At 39.3% G+C, this 26,107-nt stretch overlaps 3 protein-coding genes across 3 annotated transcripts; 2 read left to right on the forward strand and 1 right to left on the reverse strand.

Moving 5' to 3' along the window:
- Nucleotides 1–119: 119 nt before the first annotated feature.
- On the forward strand, nt 120–11,132 carry c1s.2 (complement component 1, s subcomponent .2). Its single transcript, XM_069695495.1, has 24 exons — nt 120–214; nt 431–629; nt 759–939; nt 1,366–1,491; nt 1,759–1,952; nt 2,472–2,622; nt 2,712–2,827; nt 2,917–2,998; nt 3,101–3,235; nt 3,323–3,397; nt 3,483–4,270; nt 5,880–5,941; nt 6,301–6,514; nt 6,907–7,090; nt 7,174–7,314; nt 7,753–7,958; nt 8,052–8,199; nt 8,402–8,520; nt 8,612–8,690; nt 8,807–8,941; nt 9,715–9,789; nt 9,970–10,178; nt 10,272–10,492; nt 10,673–11,132. The coding sequence occupies exons 1-24, from the start codon at nt 201–203 to the stop codon at nt 11,037–11,039; spliced, it is 4,221 nt and encodes a 1,406-aa protein (XP_069551596.1). The 5' UTR covers nt 120–200; the 3' UTR covers nt 11,040–11,132.
- Nucleotides 11,133–11,690: 558 nt separating this feature from the next.
- tapbpl (TAP binding protein like) lies at nt 11,691–17,846 on the forward strand. The gene is made up of 8 exons (XM_069695653.1): nt 11,691–12,562; nt 13,245–13,457; nt 13,546–13,815; nt 13,950–14,150; nt 14,449–14,616; nt 14,708–14,811; nt 15,898–16,123; nt 17,103–17,846. The coding sequence occupies exons 1-8, from the start codon at nt 12,511–12,513 to the stop codon at nt 17,168–17,170; spliced, it is 1,302 nt and encodes a 433-aa protein (XP_069551754.1). The 5' UTR covers nt 11,691–12,510; the 3' UTR covers nt 17,171–17,846.
- Nucleotides 17,847–19,871: 2,025 nt separating this feature from the next.
- Nucleotides 19,872–25,039, reverse strand: vamp1b (vesicle associated membrane protein 1b). Its single transcript, XM_069695663.1, has 5 exons — nt 24,330–25,039; nt 23,195–23,342; nt 22,691–22,849; nt 22,224–22,275; nt 19,872–21,864 (listed from the first exon to the last, which is right to left on the reverse strand). Coding segments are annotated over exons 1-5 (378 nt in total). The 5' UTR covers nt 24,332–25,039; the 3' UTR covers nt 19,872–21,847.
- Between the last annotated feature and the right edge of the window lie 1,068 nt (nt 25,040–26,107).

Below are 26,107 nucleotides of genomic sequence, written 5' to 3' on the forward strand. Positions count from 1 at the left end.
ACCCACAGCCACTCCCTTGTTACTGCAAACATACAAAAAACAAGCTGCAAATAGATTTATAAATGCTTACCGATGCAAAATGAGAGTGAGAGAGGAAGAGGGGCAGCAGGAAGAGACTTAAGAGAGATAGAAATATGTTATTAAGAAAAGGAGAAGGAGAGATGTTGAGTTAGTTGGAGACGAGATTTGATCGGACCACAATGTTAAGATTAAGGTGGGTTTGGATTTTTGCATATTTATTAACATGATTGCTACATCATGCTGGTTTGCATGAGACAGATGTTGACGATGTTAATCTGCTCATTACACTCTGATTTGTTCTTTTTGTGTGTCTGACTCTCACATTAAATTATATAATTAATTTTTTCTTAACTCTATTTTGTTTCCCCCTTTAATTTTTTTAAATTTTCCATATTGTACCTCCCCTCAGTCTCCTGCTTGTCCTGCTCTCCCACTCAGCCTGCTTGATGCTGCTGGGATGGGTGGAGTCTCCGGGTTATCCCACTGGATACTTGCCTCATGCTAGTCTGAATTGGAGCAGGTGTGCCCCCAAAGGTCACACCCTGTCCCTCCGGCTCGTCCACCTGGACCTTGAGGACAGCCAGGACTGTGAGAATGATGCAGTGAAGGTCAGGGGTCAGAAGGAACTTCGAATGCTCCCACTTTAAAAAGTCAAGTTTACTAATTGATGCCAGTACCATTATTATTATACCTTCTACAACACAATTTTCTGATTTGGTCTCATCTTTTTTCCCCAGGTTTTCTCAAATGGAAACCTGATGTCCGTTCTGTGCGGTAAAAGGAAGTTTGCAGAGCTTGAGTCCGCTGTGAACCCCTCGCTCCTCTCCTCCCCAGGCGGCTGCCTCTCCCTTGAGTTCCACTCTGACTACTCAAACACCAAGAGACACACCGGTTTTAGAGGCTTTTATACCATCCAAGGTAAGAAATAGAAGAGGAAAAACCAGTAAGAACAACACTTTTTTTGAGGATTTGTCCCCATTTTATTCTTCCACACTCCCCAGGCGATCTCAGCTTGTTGCATGAATAAGTACATAATTTTGTCAAAATATTTTACCAGTCATATTTCTAGACAACAAATCATAACGGCTGCATTTTATAGCTGCTAAAGATGACGTGGAAACAGTTCACATATTTAATGTTTAAACTTTGTTTTTACTGATTTTTTTTTTTTTTTTAAGGCAAAGTGGCACATTTAAAATCTGTTGAGATAATCAAGTGACAAGAGATCTGGTTGTTGTTGATGTTTCATAAAACGTTACAGCATAATGGCTACAGTAGGTTTATACAGTCATTCAAATGTCTACTAAATGTAATAATCTCTTCTAAAAAAATGTCCTCCGTCAGACTTCAACGAATGTGAGGACGACCCAGACAACAAATGCACCCAGTTCTGTCACAACTTCATTGGAGGGTACCACTGCTCCTGCCACCATGGTTACTACCTGGCCAAGGACAAACACACTTGCACTGGTACAAATAATCTCTTTACACAGTAAACGGTGCACAGAATGAGGAGCTAACACATCAAGTGGGAACAAAACTAAAAGATGAAGTGAAAATGGGAAAATAGAGGAAGTAGAAGTAGTTGGCGGGGGAGGAGGGAGAAAACAGGAGGAAGAGAGGAGAATGAAATGAGAAGCAGACTGATTGTGTAAATCGTATGATTATGTTGATTAAAATGATGATGATGATGGTGGTGGTGGTGGTGGTGATAATGACCTCTTGTCTTGAACCCAGTGAGATGCTCTGAGGATCTGTCAGGCCTGACCAGAGGGGACATATCCAGTCCTTCCTGGCCTCATTCATATGCAGAGAACGCCAACTGTCAGTACACCCTATTTGTGGAGGCCGACCAGCAGCTGGAGCTGCACTTCTCTGATGTTTTCGATGTGGAGCAGAGCCCTGATGATCAATGCATAGATTCACTGAGGGTAGGTGTTGAGTCAGAGTATGTAAATACCTCATGAAGATGTGTTTTTTTTTTCTAAAACTTTTAACTTTAATTAGGAGGAAACCAAGAGGAAGTTCAGACTGAAGTGTTGAAAGCATGGATTTTGGACATTTTATTGTCTTTTTGTGTTATTTTATTTTCAACCTCCTTTTGAACATGTGCATTCCCCTGTCTTGCAACATTAAACTGAAGATGTGGAACTGAAAATGAGGCTGGGTAATATTTTTTCAACAGTGAAAACTGTCACTCCTTTAACAAATCTTAATATGACACATATTTGGCTTTGTTTGCAATTTGTTCTCTGCCTAATCACATTTCTTTTATTTCTTAGTTTTGATGTCTTCAGTTTTGTTCTACACTTAAAGAAAAACTCATGAATGAGTCAATGTGTCCAAACCTTTGGTACTGTACATCTGGATGCTTCATCAGAGGGAGCAGAGCAGAGAGGATGTCTGGAAATTTACATTTGTTGATGTTTCTCGTGTTGTTTTGTTTGCAGATTGAGACTCCCTCTGGGACTCTGGGGCCATTCTGTGGCCACACCCCTCCTCCTTCTCCCCTTCTCACTCACTCTAATGACGTCCAGATCCGCTTCACCTCTGATGGCTTTGGCACCAACAAAGGCTTCTCTTTCCACTTCAAGACAAGAGGTACAGCAGTGAGACACAATAGGAAAAAGTATTTGTAAAGAAGTTTGTTGAAAATCATCCTAATTGTTATTCTCATATGTGAAATGCAGACAGGATCTGTCCCAGAGTGGTGACGTCATACTCCACCATGAATCCTCAGAAACCAGAGTATAATCGGGGTCAAACAGTGACAGTCACTTGTGACGTTGGTTATTTTGTGAATACTGTGAGTGCACGGAGAACAACACCTTTTACATTCAATGTAAAGGTCTAAGCCACTGTTAAGTTAATATAAATCTTCCTTTTGCAAAGTAGAACAACACCCAGACCCTGTCATCAAAGTATGAGACGACCTGCCTGAGCACAGGCACGTGGAGGCCCAGTTACACCTGTGAACGTGAGACTTTAACCTGTTTTTAACCCGTTTTCTTATACGTTTGGGATTTCTTTTTTTACGAGTTCTTTCATAATAATCTTTTTTACACATTCTCATCAATAGCTGTGGACTGCGGTCGTCCTGACATCCCTAAAGATGGCATCCTTCAGCTGGTGGGCTCAGAAGACCTGCACACTCAGTATAAAGACCAGATCCAGTTTAATTGCAATTCAAATTACTACACACTGGAAGGAGACGGTGAGCATAGAAAACATATTTGCATCCCTCTTCTGGTTTATGTGATCTGTTATTGTTTTACCCGATGTGCTCTCTTCATTCTTTAAGACACATACACTTGCAGTGCCAGTGGTGAATGGGTTTCAGTCAGCGTCGGGACAGAGATGCCAAAATGCATTGCAGGTAGGATATTAAATGTATTTCTTCTACTTTTAATTATCATTCATTCGGAGATTTGACTCTGTTAGTAACTTTGTGTGTATTTCAGTGTGCGGGATGCCTGACAAATTCATTGCAAGTGCTGGCAGAATTTTGGGAGGTGAAAATGCCAGACTGGGGGAAATACCCTGGCATCTTCTGATCAGATATCCCAATAGAGGCGGTGCGTCGCTGATAAGTGACCGATGGGCTGTCACAGCAGCTCATGTTGTGGATGGGGTTGAGGAGACCTCTTTGTCCCTCTTTGGTGGGCTGATAGATGGAAAGGAATCTAACGGGCCGGATGTAACTGTCATGAATAGTGAGAGGATCATAATTCATCCCAGCTACAGCAAAGGGATTCCTTCAGCTCAACAAACTAATTATGACAATGATATTGCTCTCATAAAGTTCACTTCCAGAGTTAACTTTAGTCCAAACCTTCTTCCCATCTGTCTGCCACAGGCAAACAGGGCCGTGATGGAAAATGAACAAGGCACAGTGTCAGGCTGGGGGAAGACAGAGCACCGGCTTAAATCAAATTGGCTAAAATATGCTCACATTGCAGCCTACTCCCTCAATAACTGTAGGCAGACACCAACCATGGCACCTAACCAACCCATGACTTTCACCGACAACATGTTCTGTGCTGGAGCTAGCGGAAAGGATAGTTGCACTGGAGACAGTGGAGGCCCTTTTGTTTTGCCCATGTTGTCTGCTGGCAGAGGGCCTTTCTACCTGAACGGGATTGTGTCCTGGGGCTCCCCCTGTCGGCAGGGGGGCAACAAAGGTTTTTACACCAGGGTGGAGAAGTATGTAGAGTGGATTAAAAACACAATCGAGTCATTAGAAAAGTCTTAGATAGAGAAGAGATGAAGGATAAGAGAATCTGCTCTTAATCACAGTAACATAATCCATTTCAGGACTGATTCAGATCTCTAAAATAACAATGCTAATGAAAATATAGACTATAATCTTGTACTCAAAACATGAATAACACAATGACAATAATTTTGTATTAAAGGAAATTTTGCAAATGAACTGCAGATTATGTGTTTTTAATCATTAACAGTTTAGACACAAAACACATGTTTTCTTTCAGGGCCATTGTGAACTCTCAACTCTTGCACAACCTGTTAATTTGGCTCGGTGTTGTAGGTGATAACACAATATTTATAGATCAAGCCAATAAAGCAGCTTTTATGAAAACATTTTTCTGAACAACAAAAACAGTATATTTTCTGTGAATTGACAGCCACACTGCGAATAGCTGTTTGGAATTAATATCACAATATTGAAACTTATATGAAACTTAACTTGTATGCAAAAACACAAATGATTTTCAGTGCAGTGTGTCACTACTATACACTGCAGACAAACAAAAGTGTTCTCGGTTCTCACATTAAAACTTCAGAAACTCTATTTCTGTTCTGTATTAAATTTCAATTTGCTCGTCATTAAAACGAAACAAAACAATCAATTAAAACAACACACCATCACTTATTTTCTTGAATAGTAAAAAAACCCGTTGGTAAAAAAAAAATGGTGAAATATGTCAACCAGTGTTTTGTCCCAGCCAACAGTTTACAGCATAAACATTTTCTTAAAACAGTTGTTTTTTTTAATAATGGAGAACTAAAGGAACCAGAAAATGTTCATGTTTAAGACACTGGAATCAGAACATTTTGGCATTTTTTTTCATTAATCAAGGTCAGTCAATCTCTTCAAAAATATACCACTGATATCACTTCATCATGTGAGGTTGCAACTTTTGCAGAACAAATAATGCTCTCCTACCACTTGTGTAAATGTCTGAAACAATTAAAACTGGTGAAGTTTGTTAATGCTCTTTCTGTTTTTTTCACTGTAATCATTTGTATTTTTCCTTTCTTTCTTTTATATAAGCATTTTGGTATTTATTAATGTATGTGTCGATATACTTCATCATTCGATAAGAAACTGAATTTTAATGGAGACCTATGGTAGATGTTTTCAAACTGTGATGTCGAGACAGGTAAAGAAAGATACTGTGTGAAAATGTGAGAGGGATGTGCTGGTGTTCATAAAACAGGACTATATTCATAATCTTTGTAAGTAAATAACCCCCTCTAGTGGTAGAACGAAGGCTGTGGGTGACTAAGGCACACTGAAATAAGGGGACAAAACCTGACAGCTGTTTAAATCAAAATCATACTAGTTTTTTATGTTTTCTCAAAAAATAATAATCGAACAATAATTTTGAGATGAGTTCACATGTCATTTGAGGTGTCTCATGCACAGGATCTCTTTATTTCTGTGTTTTAGAGGAATTAGGTTTCTGTTTCTCTGCTATTCAAAGTCAAGCATTTATTTGGTTTTGCCAAGACAAACAGGGCATATTCCTGGCATTAACTCAGTGAGTTGCTAAACACTGGAAACGACAGACATTAATGTTTCACTTGAATGCGAGACATTTGCTTTATGACAGCGGATCACTTCGCTCACAGACGTGTTTAATCCAAAGATGGGGTGGAGCTCTGTCATCATCTGGTAAGTTTACTTGAAGTGTTCAACCTATTTGTTTGTTAAACTTGCAAAACAGTTTTTGTCAAATTTTTTAGTTTGATTCTGAAAATTATTCTAACATACCTGCCATTATTGGAGAGTTTTTTTTCATATGTAGTGCTGTATGGATTATATGTATTCTACAGATAAGCAGTGTTTTATAGGTTGACTGAATGATCCATTTCTCAGTATGTCATACATAAAGTCTCAACAATATTCTTCCACAGTTGTGTTGATTGCATCACCGTGTTTGTTCTCTTCTGTTTGCATGAACTTTGAACACGCTGATCAGATGACCACAGACTGATAAACAGATCAAACTCTCTTTTCATGCACATTTCTAGGTTTCTGTATGTATCGGTGTGTGGGGTCTCATCTGTGCCCGACTCAGACCCACTAATGTACGGGGAGGTCCAGTCCCCCCGATATCCCCAGCCTTATCTCCCCAACCTGCTGGAGCAGTGGGACCTCACTGTGCCTGAGGGCTATCAGATTCGACTCACCTTCACACACCTGGACATCGAAGCCTCTGCAGGATGCCACTACGACTCTCTTACAGTCAGTGCCATATTTTAACACGAATACAATATCACACAAAAGACAGTGTTGTAGTGCTTTGACTCTAAACTTAAATATGACTCAAACAGGAATATTAAACTTGAAATTTGCACTACAATAGTTTACTTACCAACCACATGCATATCTTTTCACTTTTCTTTGAACTGGATGTTTGTACCAGAGGAACAGAGAGAGTTGAATCAAACAGGATCTTGCTGACTCATCCTTAGACTTAAAATGAAAACGTATAACTTGGGATGTGACTTGGGTTCAAGGCTTGGGGACTCAGCTGTTATAGATTCTTCTCCACGCACTACGTTGTGTATTATCTTTAATTTAATTCAATGTTTTTACATGGTGATTAAGGTTTTATCCTTCATATAATCCTTCAGGTTCTTTACAATAAAAAGCTGCTTTGGAAGTTTTGTGGCAGTGAGAACTCTGCTGATGGGCATCACCCAGGCAAACAGCCCCTCTTGTCTCCAGGCAACAGACTCACCCTCATATTCCAAACAGATGACAACAACCCAGAGCGCCACCAGAACGTGGGCTTCTCCGCTCAGTACCAGGCAACAGGTAGCTCTTCAGCCTCCTCTTGTCACTTCCCTCTTCCACCACCGCACCATCTCCCAACTAACTTTTGACTTTCTGATCATTAGACATAGATGAATGTTCTGCACCAGAAGCTGCAGATGGCTCGGGTCCACTCTGCTCTCACATCTGCCTCAACACCCTCGGATCATATCTCTGCGCCTGTCACCATGGCTATGAGCTTCGGTCAGACCAGCGCACCTGTGTGTGTGAGTCTGGTGCAGATACACGTTTCCAATCAATGAATCAATGTAGGGTCAGGCTGAATCAAACTGTTGTCAGTTTTTCACTAATATGATGCGCCCAGTTATAGCTCTTTGCTCCTTGAGGGAGATCTCAGATTAGATCTTAAGAAGTAAAAAATACCAAAAAAAGGTAGAGCGAAAGTTGGGATGGTGGAGGTAGCTGATAATCAGGTTTATTTTCAGGTTATTCAGATATCTAACTCTCCCAAAATATTGCACTATTTCTTTAATACTGGATTTAAAGCATTGTGTTACTCCTCTCCTGAATTATCTTTAAACTTTCAGCAAAGTTTTGAACAAGTTGGAGTTGAGTGGGTGATTTTGAAGCTTCGTTTAGGGTTAGTAAACCATTTTTTCTTTTTATGCTTGATTTTTTTTTTACCCCCTTTTCCCCATGCCCAGTATCCTGCGGTGGTGGTATCTTTGATGAACCCGAAGGACATCTGTTCAGCCCTGGTTACCCTAACCCCTCGCCTCATGCCGTGTCCTGCCAGTATATCATTTCTGTAGAATCTGGCTTCACTATCTTTCTTAACTTTACCGACAACTTCCACATCGAGAGCTTAGACAGTCAGGCAGGCCCAAACTGTCTCTATCACTGGTTACAGGTAATGGCTTGCATCTTCCACTCTACCTATTTTTTCTGAAATAAAGAGAGCACTAAGGTGTATGTCATACAAAACCTGCACTTCTTCTTTCAGGTGATCATCCCAGACAGAAAGCCAATGAAGCTCTGTGGTGGAACGAGCCCTGGACTCATAATCACAGATTCCAACACTGTGAGGCTGGACTACCACACGGACGATAAAGGACAGAGCAACGGCTGGAGCCTGGACTACAGCACACACAGTGAGGGAGGGAGCAAAGAATGAGAATAGAAAAAAGCAATTAAACTGCATCTGAAGTGTCAGGGTCCCTCCAGGTTATAAATGTCATCACTGAAACTGTCTTGACACTGTGAAATATATTTTCCAGCCTGAAACCTGAAACACAAAGTTGGGTTGTGTCAGATGTGCAACTGACGATACATGATTGTTTGTGGTGTTTCCAGGAGTGCAGTGTCCATTTCCTGGTACTGTAGCTCAAGGCAGGGTCACTCCTATCTTGAGCGACTATTTCTACAGAGACTACATCTATGTACGCTGCGACCAAGGATACAAGCTGATGATGGTCAGATTAAACTTCTTTTTTTTATTACAGTAAGGCATATTTAACATCAGCTAGACTGACATTTTCTTCAAGCTCCTTTTTGTCCTGTCAGGGGGGTGAGGAGCTCGAGAGTTTCGCTACCATGTGCCAAAGCAGCGGACAGTGGCACCTCCCTCTGCCAGAATGCCACAGTAAGAAAAAACAATCATCGTAAATTTCAACAATTCAAACAAATTAAGTCCTGTTGATCCTTTTCAGTGCTTTGCTGACAGAATATTAACAATGTCTCTGTCTTGTTCTTCTGCAGTAATTGATTGTGGAGAACCAGAACCTTTGCTGAATGGAGGGGTGATCTTCCTGTCTGGCTTTCAGAATCAGTATCGTTCTGTTGTTCTTTATCACTGTAATGAACCGTTTTACTCTCTCTTTGGGAGTGCGAATGGTAAGATATTAACTTAGACTGTCTGTTTGTATGGTATTTCATAACATTGCTACAGTGGCTTCCAGTGGCAGACTCTTGAATCTTTGAGCTGTATATAAGCCGCTTCATTTTTGACAGTGTTGAATTATCTTTATCAGACTTGCCACTTTATAATAATGTACAGTTGTGTTGACTTGATATTTAGTGTGTTTTTCTCAAGTTTTGCTGTCGATACTTTTACAGTCTTGGAAGGGTAGGGTGAGGCGAATGGTCTTCAGTTGGTGGTAAAACAAGGTTTTTAGCTGCTTTTAAGTTGGACTTAAATTAAAAATAAGTCACACTACAGTACCAACCTACCTATTTGTGAACTGTCATTTTGAAACCTCGAGTCTTGCATTTAGGTCATTGGTATCTTGTTTTTAGGTCAGAAATTACCATACGTGGACGAACTAGTAAGCATCTGGGAATGTGACTCAATTTGACTGATGTCAATCAAACAAGACAGCCAACATACTACATTTTATGTCCAAATATCTAATTGATTATGGATTTAGTTTCAGATCGACCACCAGAGCACTAAGCAGGAGTGAATTTAGTGGATGACACCATTATGACTTGAAAAATTTCAAATTGAATTTTTATAGAGTCTATAGAGCCAAAGGCTTTTTGGACCTAGCCCCTAGCGGCCCTCAGTGGTATTGCACTTTAAGGCAATTCCATATTTACTTCTCTTTTTATACCCCATTTTTCTATACAGTCTGCTGTTTTTTTTTTTTTTTTTCTTGTTTCCTCAGTTAGCTTCACCTGTGAAGCAGACAGAAAGTGGAGGTCCAACAATGTTGTTGTTGTCAGTCCAACATGTGTTCCAGGTATTACTATTCATCCTGCAAAACCTTATTTAAAGCTATTTTTTATTTTATTTAATTGGAACAATTACTTTCATTAAAATAATAATAATAATGTTACTATTTTGTCTAATTGGAAAAATTAAACAAAAACAGTCTGAGTCTGTATATGTGAAACTATGTATGTGTATGTGTCCCATCTAGTGTGTGGACAGCCAACAAAATTAATCCGTTCCTATCAGAGGATCTTTGGAGGCGATGATGCTCCAGTTGATACCATCCCCTGGCAAGCGCTACTGTCTGTAGATGGAAATAGAGGAGGGGGCATGGTGATTGCAGACCGCTGGATTTTGACTGCAGCTCATGTGCTAATAAGTAATAATGGACAACAACAATCACATAGAACTGTGCGAGTAAGTAGTCCACTGCTGATGTTACCTACAGATGCCCACTGCCTCCATGTTTTTACATTCGGATTTATTTCCTCTTATGCTGTTGATTCGCAGATTTACATGGGACTCACTGATGCTACAAGTCTGTTGGACTCTCCTAACAGACTGTATGCTTCCTCAATCCACATTCACCCTGAATACAACAATCCCCACCATTTAGACTACAACAATGACATTGCGCTGATCAAACTGCAAGAACCAGTCATATTCAACTCATCTATAATGCCAGTGTGTTTGCCAGCAGAGAATGCCGTATATATCGCTGGCATAATGGGGTAAAGAAACAACTGTCATATATCATTTGATAAGGCTGTAAAATTTCAAATTTTTCTTTGCTTATAGTTTTGTGAAATCTTTACGTTTACCTTATTTTGTTCTTTTTGTTTTCTCCTATTTCAAGCCAACTTGCAATTCCTGTCCAGCTTCATAACGGTGTCTTTTACTTTTTTTTTCAGGCAGGTGTCAGGCTTTGGCGTCACTGGAAACCACAGCAGCCGGTTTTTAACAAATAAGCTGAAGTATGTGCATGTCCCAGTGGTGGAGCAGCAAGCATGCAGTAGATCAATCAGTTTGTTGAAGGTGAAAAGATTCGATATACCAAACCTGACAAATAATATGTTCTGTGCTGGAGTCCCTGAAGGTGGGAAGGACTCTTGCCAAGGTGACAGTGGAGGCCCCTTCACCCTGACTAACAACAGACGGTTCTGGGCCGCTGGAATTGTCAGCTGGGGGATTGACTGTGGACAGCAGGGGACATATGGAGTCTATACCAAAGTCAGTCACTACCTGGACTGGATCAACAAGACCATGCAGGAGAACTGACAGTTACAGTAGTTCAATACAACATGATATAAAGACAAAACTAAAGTCATAGCAAATATATCAACAATAAAATGAGAACTAATTTGCTCTGAATGTAGTCTCTGCACTATTGTCTTAATGTATGATGTCACAAAAAACTATGAGGTATAATTCTCTACTTATTTTGATACAAGTAGAATAATTTTCAAAACTTCATAAAATTATCGAATGAAATCTTGAAATACCTGTATTTGTTTCTTAATTTTTTATAAATTAATTTTATATTGCAGATCTGCACAGTAGCTCAGATTATTCATATCTCTTTGATGTTAAAAATGATACCCACATCAGTATCCTCTTCAACATTACTGGTATTTGTGTCACTGCAACACCTTGCACCACAGCAGGTGCCTCAGTTATACTGTGTATCTCGATTATCTCAGTTAAATTCTCTTGCTGATCTTACAACTTGCTTCTTTTGTGTCTTCACTATACTTTTGCTCATACCTGGGAACTTTTTATTTCACCAAAAAATAATTACCTGCTTCGGTTACTCTAGTTCACCCAAGGTGCTTTTCTCCTATGTCTCGCTCTTGTATTTATTTTTGCCAAAACTGAAAAAGTCAAACATTGCAGGCTAAATTTAATTGCAAAATACCATGAATCTCTTCTTCTGCAACAGTAATGGTCAATTTGAGCAGGAGACATTTCTCCTGAAACGTTAACTCGCATACAGATTTTTCCAGACACGGGCTGGACACACTGGGGGTGTTTTAATTTCGAATGACTGCATGAAGTCAGCTCTTGTCTCTCTCTTTGATTCACGAGATTTGCAGAGCTTGTTGTTGGCCTATATGGCGTTGTTCCAGGGGTGGTGGTAGGATGACATTTTAACCTTCGAAAACCACAAGCAAGCTTTTTCACCCAGTTTGCAATCTCTATGGCTATAAACCTGATAGGAATGCATTCATACAAGTTGAATTAAAAACTCCTCTTGTATTGTTTTGTATTGCACTAAAAAGTTAAAAAAAAAATTAAAAAAAAAAATAAACTGATTTTAGGGTTGATATTAAGTGAAATCCAACCGTTACGGCTCGTTTCCATAGTGACAAATGACCCGCTTTCTGCCGCTCTGTCATTGGACAGTCCTGTCTGCTTAGTTTCTCTTTGACGCTTCCGCAGCTGCATGACGCGCCTGCTCCCCGGCGGAAAAACAACGGCACAACTCCTGCTCTACCCCCAGAGTCAACTTTTAAATTAGATCATATTTAATGCTGTGCAGCTATTAAATAACATCGATGGAGTGAAGAAAGGCTGTAAAACAAACTGTAGCTTGTAAAAAAAAAAAAAAAAAAGAAAGACCGACACAGTGATGCGTTGTTAGTTGTTGAAATCAAAAGTGAAAGTGCTGCGGTGCATTCGTAGCAATTATTTTATTTTATTTGGTCGTACCTCACTTTTTTCTTTCACAAAAACACGGAACTTCTGCACCATGATGATGATTGAAATAATTTTATTTGGATACTTCATTACTCGCGTTTGTGGTAAGAGCGTTAATTATGTCCTATTGATAAAGTATTGAATAATGGATATAAACGTAGTACGAAACCAATAACTGTAAGCTGAGCAGTATACTGTTTTAAAGAGGTAGGTTATTTAACATTGTCTGACATATTATTCTATGATTTACATTTCCTAAAAGAACCATGTAATTGTTATGAGTTAGAGGTCAAATGGAAATGATGTTAATTTTGTACACTTTTAATTTACTGAATGATATTAACTGCACATCTAATTTAGCCTACAATATTTTAGTCAGTGCACAACATAATGATTTCAGTAGTACCTGAATATTGATGAATAATGAACATTTACTTCTTTTTTTTTTTTTATAGGAGCAGTAATTTTAAGGAACAAGCCCAGAAATCATACTCATTGCAATAAAACCAATTAAAATATCAAAACTTCTTGAAAATCTAACCAAATTCAATGTTCAATTAATGACTATTTCAAGAATTTATTTGGAAATACTGTATTAACTTTTACTCTAGAATTAGTTTATCTGAAAGTGTAAAAAATGGGTGAGCTTTTCCGTAAATTAAAGGTCATAAACTTTAACCATGTTGCTGTAAAAATTGATAATTATATAGCCTATTTAAGCATATAAGTTAACATTTGAAGAAGTCTTTTTTTTATTTTTTTTAACATCTACTTCTTGTTTCTCAGGTGATGGTGTTGCAGATGTCGTACTTTCCTGCACTCTAGTAGAGGAGGGAGTTGGACTTGGTGGAATGGGAGGTGGTGCTCTCTTTACCCGGACTCCAGCCAGTCTTGTTCTGCATGATATTGCAGTGGCCTCAGATGAATCACTTGAGGAACTTACTCCATTTGTTCCGCCCTCAATCCCTGATCCAGACCTCTTCCTGTTTGAGGCCAAAGGTTATCCCTGCGTTTTCTACTATATTTATAAAGTTTGGCGTAATACAAGCACAGCCTGTGTTGAACTTCTCTCATTCCTCTGTGGCAGTGTCATCACCCAAGATCCCCAATGCAGATGTGTTGCTCCATGCAGACTGCAATGAGCAGGAGGTGACATGTGAAATAAGTCGTTACTCTCCTCAAGGTTCCCAGGAAAGTTCAGATCCAGCCTACTTCATGGTGTCCCTCAGTGTGGAGGGAGTTGACTTCAGCACTGCATTCATTATGCAGACTCTGATGGTGGAGGTGAACCAGTCAACCCTGATACAAAACAAACTGGGTCTGCCTCTCAGCCACACAGGAACTCTGATGACTGAAGGTGAGATTCAGACTTCATTATCCCATTTTCCAGGGATGACTTAAAGTTCTATTTTTTTTAATTTTTTTTTAAAGACTGGAAATAATAACATTCTCAATACTTTTTCTGTCTTGTCTTTGCTTTTTGTCCTTCAGTGATATTCCTGGTGTTTTCCCACATAAAGTCTGTATCTGCCACTCTAAGCGGTGATGTTCTCCTCAGCTGTGGCTTCAAGCAGCAGGAGGTACCGTTAGCGCAGGAAGTGAGCATTGAATGGCGACTGCAGCACAGGGGAAGAGGCCACAAAGTGCTTGAAATGAAGACAAAACTGGATGACATGGAGGGAAGCACAGTAGGTGAGAACTGCAGGTGTGAACAGGTGTATTTCAAATGAAATGACACGAAATTAGCTATCAAACTGTATAACCAACAAGCTTTGAGCAAATTATAAACATATTACGCTAATTTTGTAATTTTATGACCTACAGAATTAGAATTAATAATCCGTGACATCCTTTTGACATCGATTTTTGTGTCAACTGGTTATTTTATTAACACATTTGTTCTCAGCAAAAAAAATATATAAAAATGGAGATGATGTGAAGAGATCAGATCTCAAAGTTTCACAATTCCTCTCTAATTTTCTGTCTTCAGTGCATGGTGATAGGAGGGGCTCAAGCGTGGATGCTGCCCAGGTTGTTGGTGAGGGTAACGCCTCCATGACTGTGACCAGGCTGAAGGTTTTGGATGAGGGGATCTACATCTGTACAGTCAGCGTAGGCCATTTCCACGCCCAGCAGGTCATTCAACTCCATATTGTTCGTAAGTTGCACCCTAATCTGATTTCTTGATTCTTAAGCATCCACAGCATTTATTCTTTTCAATCCTGTAAATTCAACTCTTCTTTTTTCAGAACCGCCACAGGTTTCACTCTCAGAGGAGAAGTTGGTTTTGAAGGCAAAATCAGCCCAAACATTAAGCTGTCACTGCAAAAACTACTACCCGCTGGACGCTCAGGTCAGTAACTGCGTTTTTACATGATAACCATCATGGCCAAAGACAAAATCATACAGAAAGGGCCAAGCATACATGCATACCTTTCTATCATCCAGGCTAGCCTATTATAATGCTCTCTAGGCCCTGTAAGGACAACACAATTTAGCTATTTGAAAGTAACTGCAGTGTTTGACCGTCAGTTTTCATATTGATTTCCAAATAATTTTACTTTATGATAGCTAAAATCAATAACAATGCAATCATAATAACAATGTATAAGATTTCAGTGTTAAGGATTGTCAACATGTGAATTGGTCGGTCTTCAGCTTCCCTCAGCTTTACAAAGCTTAATAGCGAGCTTCAGCTCAGTGTTTCGATGTCCCGCATGCAGTTTTACTATTTTGGCTCACTGCTCCTTGTATTGTTATCAGCCTCAGAAAGCAGCTGATTTCAGTGAAAAAAAAGCCATCACATAACACCTCAAACCTCAGACAGACACATTTAGAGACTAGCTGGTGAAAATGGAGGAGCATTTCACTAAAAAGCTGGATATTTCCATCCAAAAACAGAGCTAAAAGAGAGTCAATGTTGGATTTTGTTGTTCTATAAGAAAACCATCTACATGTATAAATAAATGTTTCCCAACAGGTTCACAACATGAACTTAAAAGGTGATGATACTGTACATCAATGCTGTGATCACAACTTAATCCTGTGAGCAAGAAAAGCAGTTAATGCAGGTTTAAAGCACTTCAGCGCCCACTGCTCTGACATACTTACATAATACGAACCCAGTCCTCTAATGTTCACTGGAACATTTAGTTCTTCCAGTGAACAGGAGAAACACTGAGGCTTTGTTTTAAAAGGATTTTGTAACTTATATTTATAAATTACCTTCTTTATTTTTTCAACTTACTTCGTTCGTTACTTTTCTTTCTCGTGTGCATTAGTCTCAAATTGTCTTACTGTTTACACATATTATCAGCTTGTTACGTGTAAACCACATTGAAATGTACTAACTTTTGTGAAAGATGCTATGCAAATAAACACTGATAGGTCAATTGATTGATTGTCAGGTCATAATTCTCTGCTTTCATCTGTCTTTCAGATGGAGTGGTTTTCCCTCTCTCCTACAGACACAGAGCCTGAACTCTTTGCAGATCAAGGCTCTCTGTCCAGCCATCGACAGCATGGTGACAAGACGTACTCCCTCTCGTCTCACATCACTGTGCCCCCCACTGTCACCCCAGGGACCAAAATCATCTGCAGGGTGTACCACCTAGCCCTGGACGATCCTCACAATGTCAGTGTGGTGGTAGAAAGTCCCAAACCAGGTATTTATGTGTGGACATTATTATTAAAGTTAAAAATAAGGGGAGAATATACAAATATTTGTATTTGATTTCTTCCTGAAAGTCATATGAGAGCATTGATACGATATCGCTCTCTTGTCTATATGGTAAATATTAAGTTACAGCTAACAGCCAGTTAGCTTAGTACATCAACTGGAAACAGAAGAACAGCTAGCCTGGCTTTGGTTGAAATGTAAATGTCCACCTCTAATTAACACTTAACGTCTTCTTTGTTTAACTTGTTAAAAAAAATACTGAAATGTAAAAACTACAATTGGAAAGTTATCCTTCCATTCCTTTTTTTTTTTTTTTTTTTTTTTTTTCTAAGCTAACCTGCAGGTTGTAACTTTGTTTAAATCATGCAGATGTAAGCACGAGTTAAAAGCTAACTTTTTGGAGAGGAATATATTACTAGACTGAAGAAATAGATGCCTAAGTGTCATTTAAGATTTGGACGTTTAACACACAATTGAGTTTGAACAGTGGCCTGGATCAAATCGCAACTTCTACAACTTTTTTGTCCATCCAGTGGAGTTTTCTATGTAAACTTATTATCCTGGCTGTGACTGATTGTTGCTCACAGCTTCAGTCTTTGCTGTGATTACAGTCATTCGTATTAAGGTTTTCTCAGCCCCTTTGAAGGACGGACCAATCACCGACCAGTGGATGTGGCTAAGTGCGATGAAGTTAAAGTAGTTCCAACAATGACCATGGTGGTTGAGATTTGGCGCACAACATACAGTATATGGTGATCAATGCAGATTGGTTAAAGGCTGCTCCAATAGTTTCAAAATTAACCTGAGGTTTACGCCCAGTAAAATGCAATGACTAGAAATAATTGTGTCTAGACCCGTACATTCATGCAGTAAATCCAGGTCTGGTAATACCAGGCTGTAAAGTTACACCTCTGGAAAATGAAAAACAGTACTTTCAACTGTTCTGTGTTTCTTTCACTCTGCAGATTCCTACTGGTGGGTCCTGGGTTTCCTGGTCATCACTGTACTTTTCTTCTACCAGGTCATGAGATAGGTTAGTATTACATCATCTGGACTTGAAGCTGAGCCCGGGAATGGTTTCTTTGTGTCATTTTAAGTCTTTAAGGATTACCAGTTACATCACTCTTCTAAACTTCTGATGAACGGGAAAAACTCCAGTTTATGGGGAAAGCTGTGATGATAATAGCTGTATTTTATGATCTGGGTGTATAATTTATTTGCTTTATAGATTTGGTGTTGATTATTGTTGCTACTTTAGATGTTGCATTTGGAGCTTGCATTTCTGTAACCTGCAAAATGCAAAATTACAGGCATAAAACTCACCCATACATTCCAAACTGAATAGTTGTCAGCAAGAAAATAAACTTTTTCTCCAGCCCTTTACTCCATGCCATTCCCCTGCTCTTTTCACCCTCAAGTCCTCTCCATTTCCACTGCAACTGTCAAATAACAGTAGAAAGTGCCCATAAAAATGATCTTTAAAAAAAAAAAATCACAATTGATTTAATTTAATTGCCAGTTTATAAAATGTCTACTATGTATGTTTTTTGATGATGCTGCCAGAACAGGAGCCTCCAAAGTTAAGCGGAATTATATTTAACACACCGAAAATTAGTTATATCGGAGGCATCATCAGAATCTTGAATTGTTTGCATTCCTCCTCAAATTTAAAATCCTCCGCCACTTTGTGGTGAAACAGTTCCCTTCATACCCTAACCTCCCATGCAAAACACTTTGGGAAAGCCTACTGGACACACATCCAACTCAGAAGGGACTGATCTTTAAAGTTTACTATCAGATTATAACTACAATTGATACCATTTCTGCAATTAAAACTAAATGAGAAAGTGAGTTGAAGATGAACTTAACAGAGAATTGGTGGGTAGGTGCACTGAATACAGTGAACACGTCTACATCTTGTGCCAGACTTGGTCTTATTCAGTTTAAAGTGGTCCATAGGATGCATTTTAGTAAAAGCAGACTAGCTAACATATTCCCAAGATACAACCATTGTAATTATCCTCAAGCGGATTTACTATGCACATTTTGGGCTTGTCCTAAATTTGAAAATTTCTGGTGCTATGCTTTTGATATTTTAACTATAGTTTTAGGCATCAAGGTACAACCGTGCCCTCTTCTGGCAATCTTTTGAATCCCAGCCAAATCTATCCTCTATGGTACCAAAGTAACCAAACTTTATGTAATTGAACTTTATTATTGCCTTTACCACTCTTCTGGCATGTCGTAGAATACTTCTTGCTTGGAAATCTCCAAATTCGCCATCTCAGTCTGCCTGGCTTAAGGATGTGATGTTTTTCTTAAGTCTTAAAAAAAATATATATATGCACTTAGAGGCTGTAAGGACCATTTCACTAAGAAATGGCAACCTTTCATTTCATATTTTCACAATCTGTCAGTGTTGCCCACTGAATGAGACTCGTCTGGTAACTTGTACTGACTTATCTGGTCCTCTGTCCTTCCCTTGTCTATCTGATTAACACCATACTGTAGTTTCACAAAAAGAATACTGTACTGTAGAAACTTTATGTAATTGAAAGTGTAGGCCATATGTGTGGGTGGGTTTTGTGAGTATGTGTTGCGAGTGGGTGTTTTGATTTACTTTGTTTGTTTTTGCTTTGTTTTCTGTTTTTGTCTGTCTGTTGTTGTTTTGTTACACCTTTTTTTTTTTTTAACTTTGTTTGCTTTTCTTTACCATTGTAAACTATTTAACACACACCCCCCAAAAAATTAAATACTTGTCCTTTGATTCTTGTATGTTATATTGTGCATTTCCGCTATGTTGAAAAAAAAACCATATATATTTAAAATCCTTCTGATCTCTGAGGATTTGGGGATTATTTTTTTTTTGGCTTCTTTGTTTCTCTGATTAGTATAAAGTGAAAAATAGGGCAAGCTTTTAAAAAAAAATATTTTTATAATGTTTTTTTATTTATTTATTTATTTTTTTATGTTTCTGCTAAAACCTTTCACCTGCTGGTGTAGGAAACTATAAGTTGGTATCCATCTGTCATTTAAACCCTCTCCAAATCTTACAGTGCAAACTCATGCCCTACATCCAAACTGTGTTGAAACTGACAACTTAGTTTTATACTCCGGTGGAAATTGTAGTTTCCAAAGACATCAGACATGTCAGGCTGAATGTTTTGAGAATGTGTAAAATTACAAAGAGGTCATCTGTAGTGTTTTATAGCCATTAAAGACTTGGGTTTTGATATCTAGTTCATCAGATAACGTCAGTTAAAAGTTGCAAACAGAACCGGTACTGAATGTGGAGTTTTCCAGCTCTACAAGGTACTTAAGGTGGAAACAGAAGTTAGGATTTTAAGGGATTACAGGTTCCTTTTTTGAGTGTTTTTTGTTTGTTTTGTTCTTACTGTTTTAAATGTAGTGTGTTATCATGGTTTGTCTGTCTGTTTTTTTGTGATATTGATATTATTATTGTACAATATCACAGTACATGTATCTCGCTTTTAATAATTAAGGATTTTGTGACTCGGCAACATTGTTTTATGTATTTGATATCATCAAATGGTACATTGGTATAGTTCTTGTTTTAGTTATTTATTTATAGAAGTTATTTCTTCAAGTAATCATTCTGTTATAAAATGTCAGTGATAATCAGAATCTGTATATTTAGCTGTGAAGGCATCACATGGAGGAGAAACATTTCCTAATCAGGTCCAGTGTGTTAAGAAAAACTAACATCAGCACAGTTTAGTTCATTATTTCTTTATTGGCATCAGCAAAAGTGGTAAACATGCATTTGTTTTTGCAAACCTAGTTGCATTTCTTTCTGTATTTTGAGGTTGTAAATCACAAAACATAGTCTCTCATGTGGCAATTACCTAACAATATCATCAGATAATTTTGTCTAACTGCTACAATTATGCACAAATGCACTTTGAACATAAGGTTGTTCATAGTTTTACAATTTTATCAACCCTCAAAGTCAGTCATGAGAAAGGAAAATTAACTTCTTATATCCAACAGCCCCCAAACCTGAAAGAACTTAGAAACACATTTTCAGGAACATAAACTGACAGATGTGTACTATGGTTCTAATCATACAACTACATGTTTTTAACAGGTCACTATAGTAGAAGGTATTTGCAGTCTCCGAATATAATTTTTCTCCCAAAAGCAAGTGATTTCAACAAAATTTGTCAAACTCTTGAGCATCGTTGCATTGCATAAGCAGTAATTATCAGAAAGACATTGTACACAGGTCCTTTAAACCACTAACAAAAGAAAATGTACAGTCGGCAGTAAGATTCAGAAATGGCAGATACACAGGCCACACAAAGGCAAAACTATGGACACCGTTGGCCATGCAAGTTAGAAACAAACACCTCAGACTGGCCGTTATCGAACTGCAGGTGACAGATGATGAGTCAGTTTTTATGTGAGTCAGCGGCGATTGCGATGGCCAAGTGGCTCTGGGTTTCCAAATAATTTTTTCTCACACATTTTCCAGCTTTCTGAAAAACCAGGTCAGCTTAAACAATAATCAAACACTTTGACAGCACAACTCTCAAAACGAGCGGGACGTTCGAACCTGTTTGAAATGTGATGCGACACATTCATCTGTCTATGGCTGGGAATCAGAGTTCAAAGAGACCTTCCTCTAGGTCGGAGCAGTCACTTCATCTATTCAGTAGATTGTCTGATAGTGGCTGCTTGTCTTCCTGTGCATATTACTATACCCATAAGCACAATGCTACCACTATGCCACCACCTGTGGTACAAAAACCCAGGTACAAATGAAGTATAGTTAGTTATAAGACTACTTTATCAATAATTGCTTATTAAACAGGAATTAAGTTTCACTTACTTATGCAGGAAAATTATGTTGCAATACTCCTACTACCTTTCCCCTGAATCACTTCTACCTTTTCTAAACTCTCACACAGTCTCTCTTCTTTTTTTTGCATTTTGTGTTTTCATGTCATCACGGAGCGTTGCAGACATAAGAGACTTAAGTGAGAGACAGTTTGACAGGAAAGGGAAAAAAACATCACGAGTAAAAGCCCATTGGATAAACTTGGAAAAAGCTATAAGCTACAATGTTTTGGATCACAATTACACACACGCGGATACAACAAAAATGATCATAGTCTTAATCTAACATGACCTTGTGTTAGTAAGAAACAATGATGGAAGCAGGAGTGATGGAAGGAGTGTGTTAGTTAGGCATCAATTTACAAATGTAGGACTCTCAAAAAAAGGAAATATGAACAAGCTTTGGTGTATCTGGGGCAGAGACCGCAAACTCTTCTGTACACCCCCCATCTCTATTCGGTGGGCTTAGCCCCATATGTTCCCATGTCACAAGGATTTTTCCCTCTCCCTCCTTCCCTGTCTTTCTTCCTCTCACACTCCGCCTGCTGCGTCCGTCAATAATACATGAGGTGAAGAGACGGGAGAGAGTGAGTGAGACGTCACGCCAAAACAGTTGAAGAAAGCAACGAGAAGGGAGGGGGAGGGAAGGGGGACAAAGAGAGCGGAGACACCTATAAACAATACTGCCATGTTGAAGTGCAAGATGATTTGATGGAAGACTGTGTGAAAAGAGGGAGGAGAGGTCTGATAAAAAGGGGAGGAGTGGCGCTTGGTTTTTTTTTTTTTTTTTTTTCCTCTCCACTCTCATATCAGCCTCAAGTCCATATCCATCTGTATTGATGGGCTGAGCTCAGTAGAAGAAGTACACTGCGAATGAAGTAGAGAGGAAGTCATTAGTCTAATGGATCTGGCAATACGTGGCTTAAAACAAACAAGTAAAAAAAGACATTGAGCTCTCCTTATGATGGAGGAACATGGGGTTGTTAGGACAGAAATATAATTTATAAACTTGTGTTGTTTAATATCTGCCAGTATCCTTCAACAAAATCAGAGGAACCACATTTTTATCTTAATCTCTAGTTAAAAACCAGCACAAATACATCAATACTAAATTATTGTGAAGTAACCGCCATGTGAAAATGTGTAAATGTAAATTGGGACAGAAACTAATATTGATGTATTGATCATCTTAAACCTGTAAATCTATAAAACTGTCTTCTACTTACAGAATATTATTCCAACCACAATGACTCCAATGATACCCATCATGATCATCATCTGAAAAGGAGGACAAGAATTTTAATGGTACATCCTTTTATAAAGGAGTCTAAGACACGGAAACTTCAGTGTTTTGAGTTCACAGCCTTCAAACAGACCAACAAATCAATTGTAACACTTAAGCTTCTTTGTGTTTGTTGTGGTGTCGTTATATAACCCTTTTACATTTCTGAGTCTGTAGTTAAAAACTCACTTGAACAGAACTCTTTCTCCCTGAAGCATCTCTTCAGCCCTACACAGCAGCTCATTAATTAACAGATTGTTATGTAGTGTTAGTGCTCTATATTCATGCTATATCGCTCCTGTGCACCACAGCATATTCTAATAGGCATATGGTTAATTCAGACTCTGGTTGCATTATTTGTTTCTTTTAGTGGTAACAATCGGTGTAATGGAGCCACACTAATGTGCCCACCTTGCAGTTCTTCCACCAGTACTTGTTTTTTAGCTTGGCTGCACAGCTTTCAAACTGGGAGGCTCCAGCTTGGAGAGCGTCCGCTCTGTCATCCAGCTCTGAAAGCTTCTGGTCCCTTTCCAAAACCTTGTCCACGTTCACCCGCATGATATCCACCACCTAGACCACAAGTGAGGCAAGAGAGGGTGTTTGGCAGGGGTGGAGGGAAGAGACGGAGAGGGTGACAGGACCGCTTAAAGGAGAGCAGCATGGGGGTCAGGGGCCCATGTGTTACAAATTCAAACAACAAAGTAATCACAATTTGTTTGCAAATTTCAGCTGAAGACCTTTCTAACAAAATAAATGCCAGAACAACAGTAAAACATCTTAAATATTAGCCTGTTACTAGTCCAGAAAAATCTGTGCAAGACCAGGTATTTAATGGTTTAACTTTGACACTCTTGATGCATCGCATGTGACATCTAATGCCAATCCCGAATCTTAGCTTGGCCAGATCCAGCTCACCTCCTCAACTTGGGCCTGTGTCTGTTGTAGCCTGCGGTTACTGGAGGTATTGGGTGGGCCAGCAGGTGCGCCGCCTGGGGCTCCATCTGCGCCAGGGGCACCTGGAGCACCGGGAGCTCCAGCTGGTGGGGCAGCATCTGGGGCAGACCTAAAGAAGCACAGAGAGGAGTGTTGTGGAGGGAAACTGGAACATCTTGTGCTCTCATAATGGATCCATGTTTTAAAGCATGTGAAGCGTAACTCACTCTAGGCTGAGAGGGAAAAAGGCTTCGTGTAAAAGCTTCTCAGGTCAAGGAGTAAATGTTAAGAGAGAAAGTACGCAAAAAGAGTGGAAAACTGCATAACATGCTCAGGGAGAGCGGCGATATTGGGTGAGGGATGCAAAAAAGTAGGTAACAAGAAAAGAAGAAAAGATGATGGTGGGGAAGAATTTATAGGCCACAGGAAGACCTGTCCAAGAAGATACTGGCTGTGTTATGGAAGAAAATATTTTGGTGAGGAAGAGTAAGAGGAGGCAGAAGTTCTTGTGAAGAATTACAGAGAGTTGGTGGGATTTAAGAGGTGAGGCAGAAATGATGAAAGGGTTAATACAGCAGGGGGGGAGGGGGGAGACAGGGGAATGCAGGAGGTTTAAAACTGAGCTAACAAGATCCGCAGAGGAGCAGCCACCAAAATATATCACAGTCTACTGGGGGACAACAATCAAAGCAATAGATCCAAATTAACAAGCTAGTCATCATCATTATAGACATTTATGTTCTACAACATTATGACTCCAAAGTCCCTCAAAACCTTCTGACCCCCAAAAAACCTGATAAATAATCTCCGTGTTTTTATTCTGTGATGTGAAAGCATTTAAAATACCGCACTTTAACACTACCAAAAGGCTTTAGGATGAGAGCAGTCAACCTTTGAATACATAATTTAGTGAAGCAGTGACGGAACATTTTACTTGCGTCAGCAAAATCCATCAAGCTGAAAGAAATCAGCTCATTGCCAGAGCCCTCAGTCGAAAAAAAGAAATAAAGAAATGAACAGATTTTAAAATAGGGTATATTTATCCAGTCCCTCTTATTAGATATTTCATGTTGTTGTAGCGATAAGAGTGCGGTAGAAAAGCCGCATTAATACTCACATCTTCTATGCAGCTGTTTGAACTGACTCAGCTGAGGAGGGTGATGGGCTGTGAGACAGGAGAGGGAGGGTCTGAAGTACAACCCGAAACAAACAAAAAACCCAGCAAGATCACAGAAAAAAAGAGAATTTGTAGGCACTTGTCCAAACGAAAAGTCAAAATTTTTAATCAGCAAAGAGGTTTATGAGCCACTCGAGCAGTAAACAGAGGAGGATGGTCTTGGTGCAATGGAGCCGTTCTTCTAGCGATGCATTTATACTGCAAGTCGTCAGCAAAGTACCGCAATACCGAGACAGGTCGGATGATAATTCACTGTGTGAGGAGAGCGCTGCAAATTGAGGAGAAAAGTACTTCTAGATTATAATCCATTCGGGAGAAATCCACGGATGTTTAGATTCCCGCAGGGCTGCGTCCAGCTCCTCCAAGTGATGCTGAGTCCTTATAGAACTGCTCCTGGATGCTGAGACGCAGCACTGATTGGCCGGTTGTTGAGTTGCCTCTTCTGAAAACGACTGGCAAATGTGTGCAATTTCAAAATTAAGAGGAAGAAAAGTGCAGTCGTGAGAAATCTGTTGTGTCTTTGATTTCTGGCACCCCCACCCCTCTCTCTCCTCTGCTCGTCTTCAAGTGCGGTAGTTTCGCCCGTGTAAATTGAAGGCAACTGCAATAATGCGTCTCTCCTCCTGCCTTCTCCACTTGGACTCGTAACCACAGTGCGGTACCCCCTCCCCCCCTCCTCTCTCTCTCTCTCTCTCTCTCTCCCTTCACACTTTGCAGTACTGCAGCTCTGTGTAGGATAGGGCGGCGGGACGACACTGCGGTACAGTGAAAGCCTACTGTGTTGACTCGACTGTTTCCTCCCCGGCCTGGGATTCACTCCTCCTCCTACTCCTGTATCACATTTCCCTTTGCAATAGCTCAGCCGAAGAGTCCCACCTTTGAGCCCGACATCTGTTTTGTTTTCATTTTGAATTAACTCCGTGCCTATTTCGGAGAAGTAAGAGGAAGGAAGTCAACCATTGAAAATAGGGAAAATTAAAGTCTCTGGACAAAAGGGCTGAGGGAGGAATGAAATTACCAAAATGAGATGCTTTCAATTGTGGGAAAGAAAAACATCACAAATATCTAAAAACGATTTATCCAAAAGTAGCCTATATGGGTAACCATGTAACCTTTGGTCTTCAGGATTTAGAGCCATTTAAGTTAAATATTTTGTTCCCCAACCTTTATTGGCTCATATGTTTTTCTACAACTCCTTGTCATAGGTATATGTCAAGATAAGTGATGTTTATTTCTTTAATATTTTTTAAGTCTTCAAACCAAAAAATAAAAAAAACGTTCAGTAAAGTCACACATTTATCATTTCTGTCAAAAATAAATGACTTATCTTCTTAAATTTAATTTTTTAAACATCTCATGCACCCACAGATTTGTTGGAGGATTGATGAGTTTGTTTTTAGCAGCCGTGGGTAACCCACATGCACAAAGGTAGGTCTTAATAGCTATCAGAGGTTGGGCTGAGCTCTGACCCTATCAAAAACCTTTAGGATGAACTGGAATGAGACACAGGACTCATCAGTGATGCCCTCATCATTTATTCAGAGCAAATCTCTGCAGCCACGCACAATATCTTGCTAAAGATCTTCCTAAAACACTGGAGGTTGTTTATAGCACATCAGTGCCCACAGTTTTGAAATGACTCATCAAACAATTATTTCCTGTATGTTTAGGGTTTCCCCACTTTGGCCATATAGTGTACGGCCTATTTTTTTAATTGA

The sequence above is a fragment of the Brachyistius frenatus genome, unplaced genomic scaffold (assembly GCF_029030835.1).
Source record: "Brachyistius frenatus isolate BFR_SWC_R1_liver_20210118 unplaced genomic scaffold, ASM2903083v1 Contig_20, whole genome shotgun sequence".
In the NCBI taxonomy this organism is placed as follows: Eukaryota; Metazoa; Chordata; class Actinopteri; family Embiotocidae; genus Brachyistius; species Brachyistius frenatus.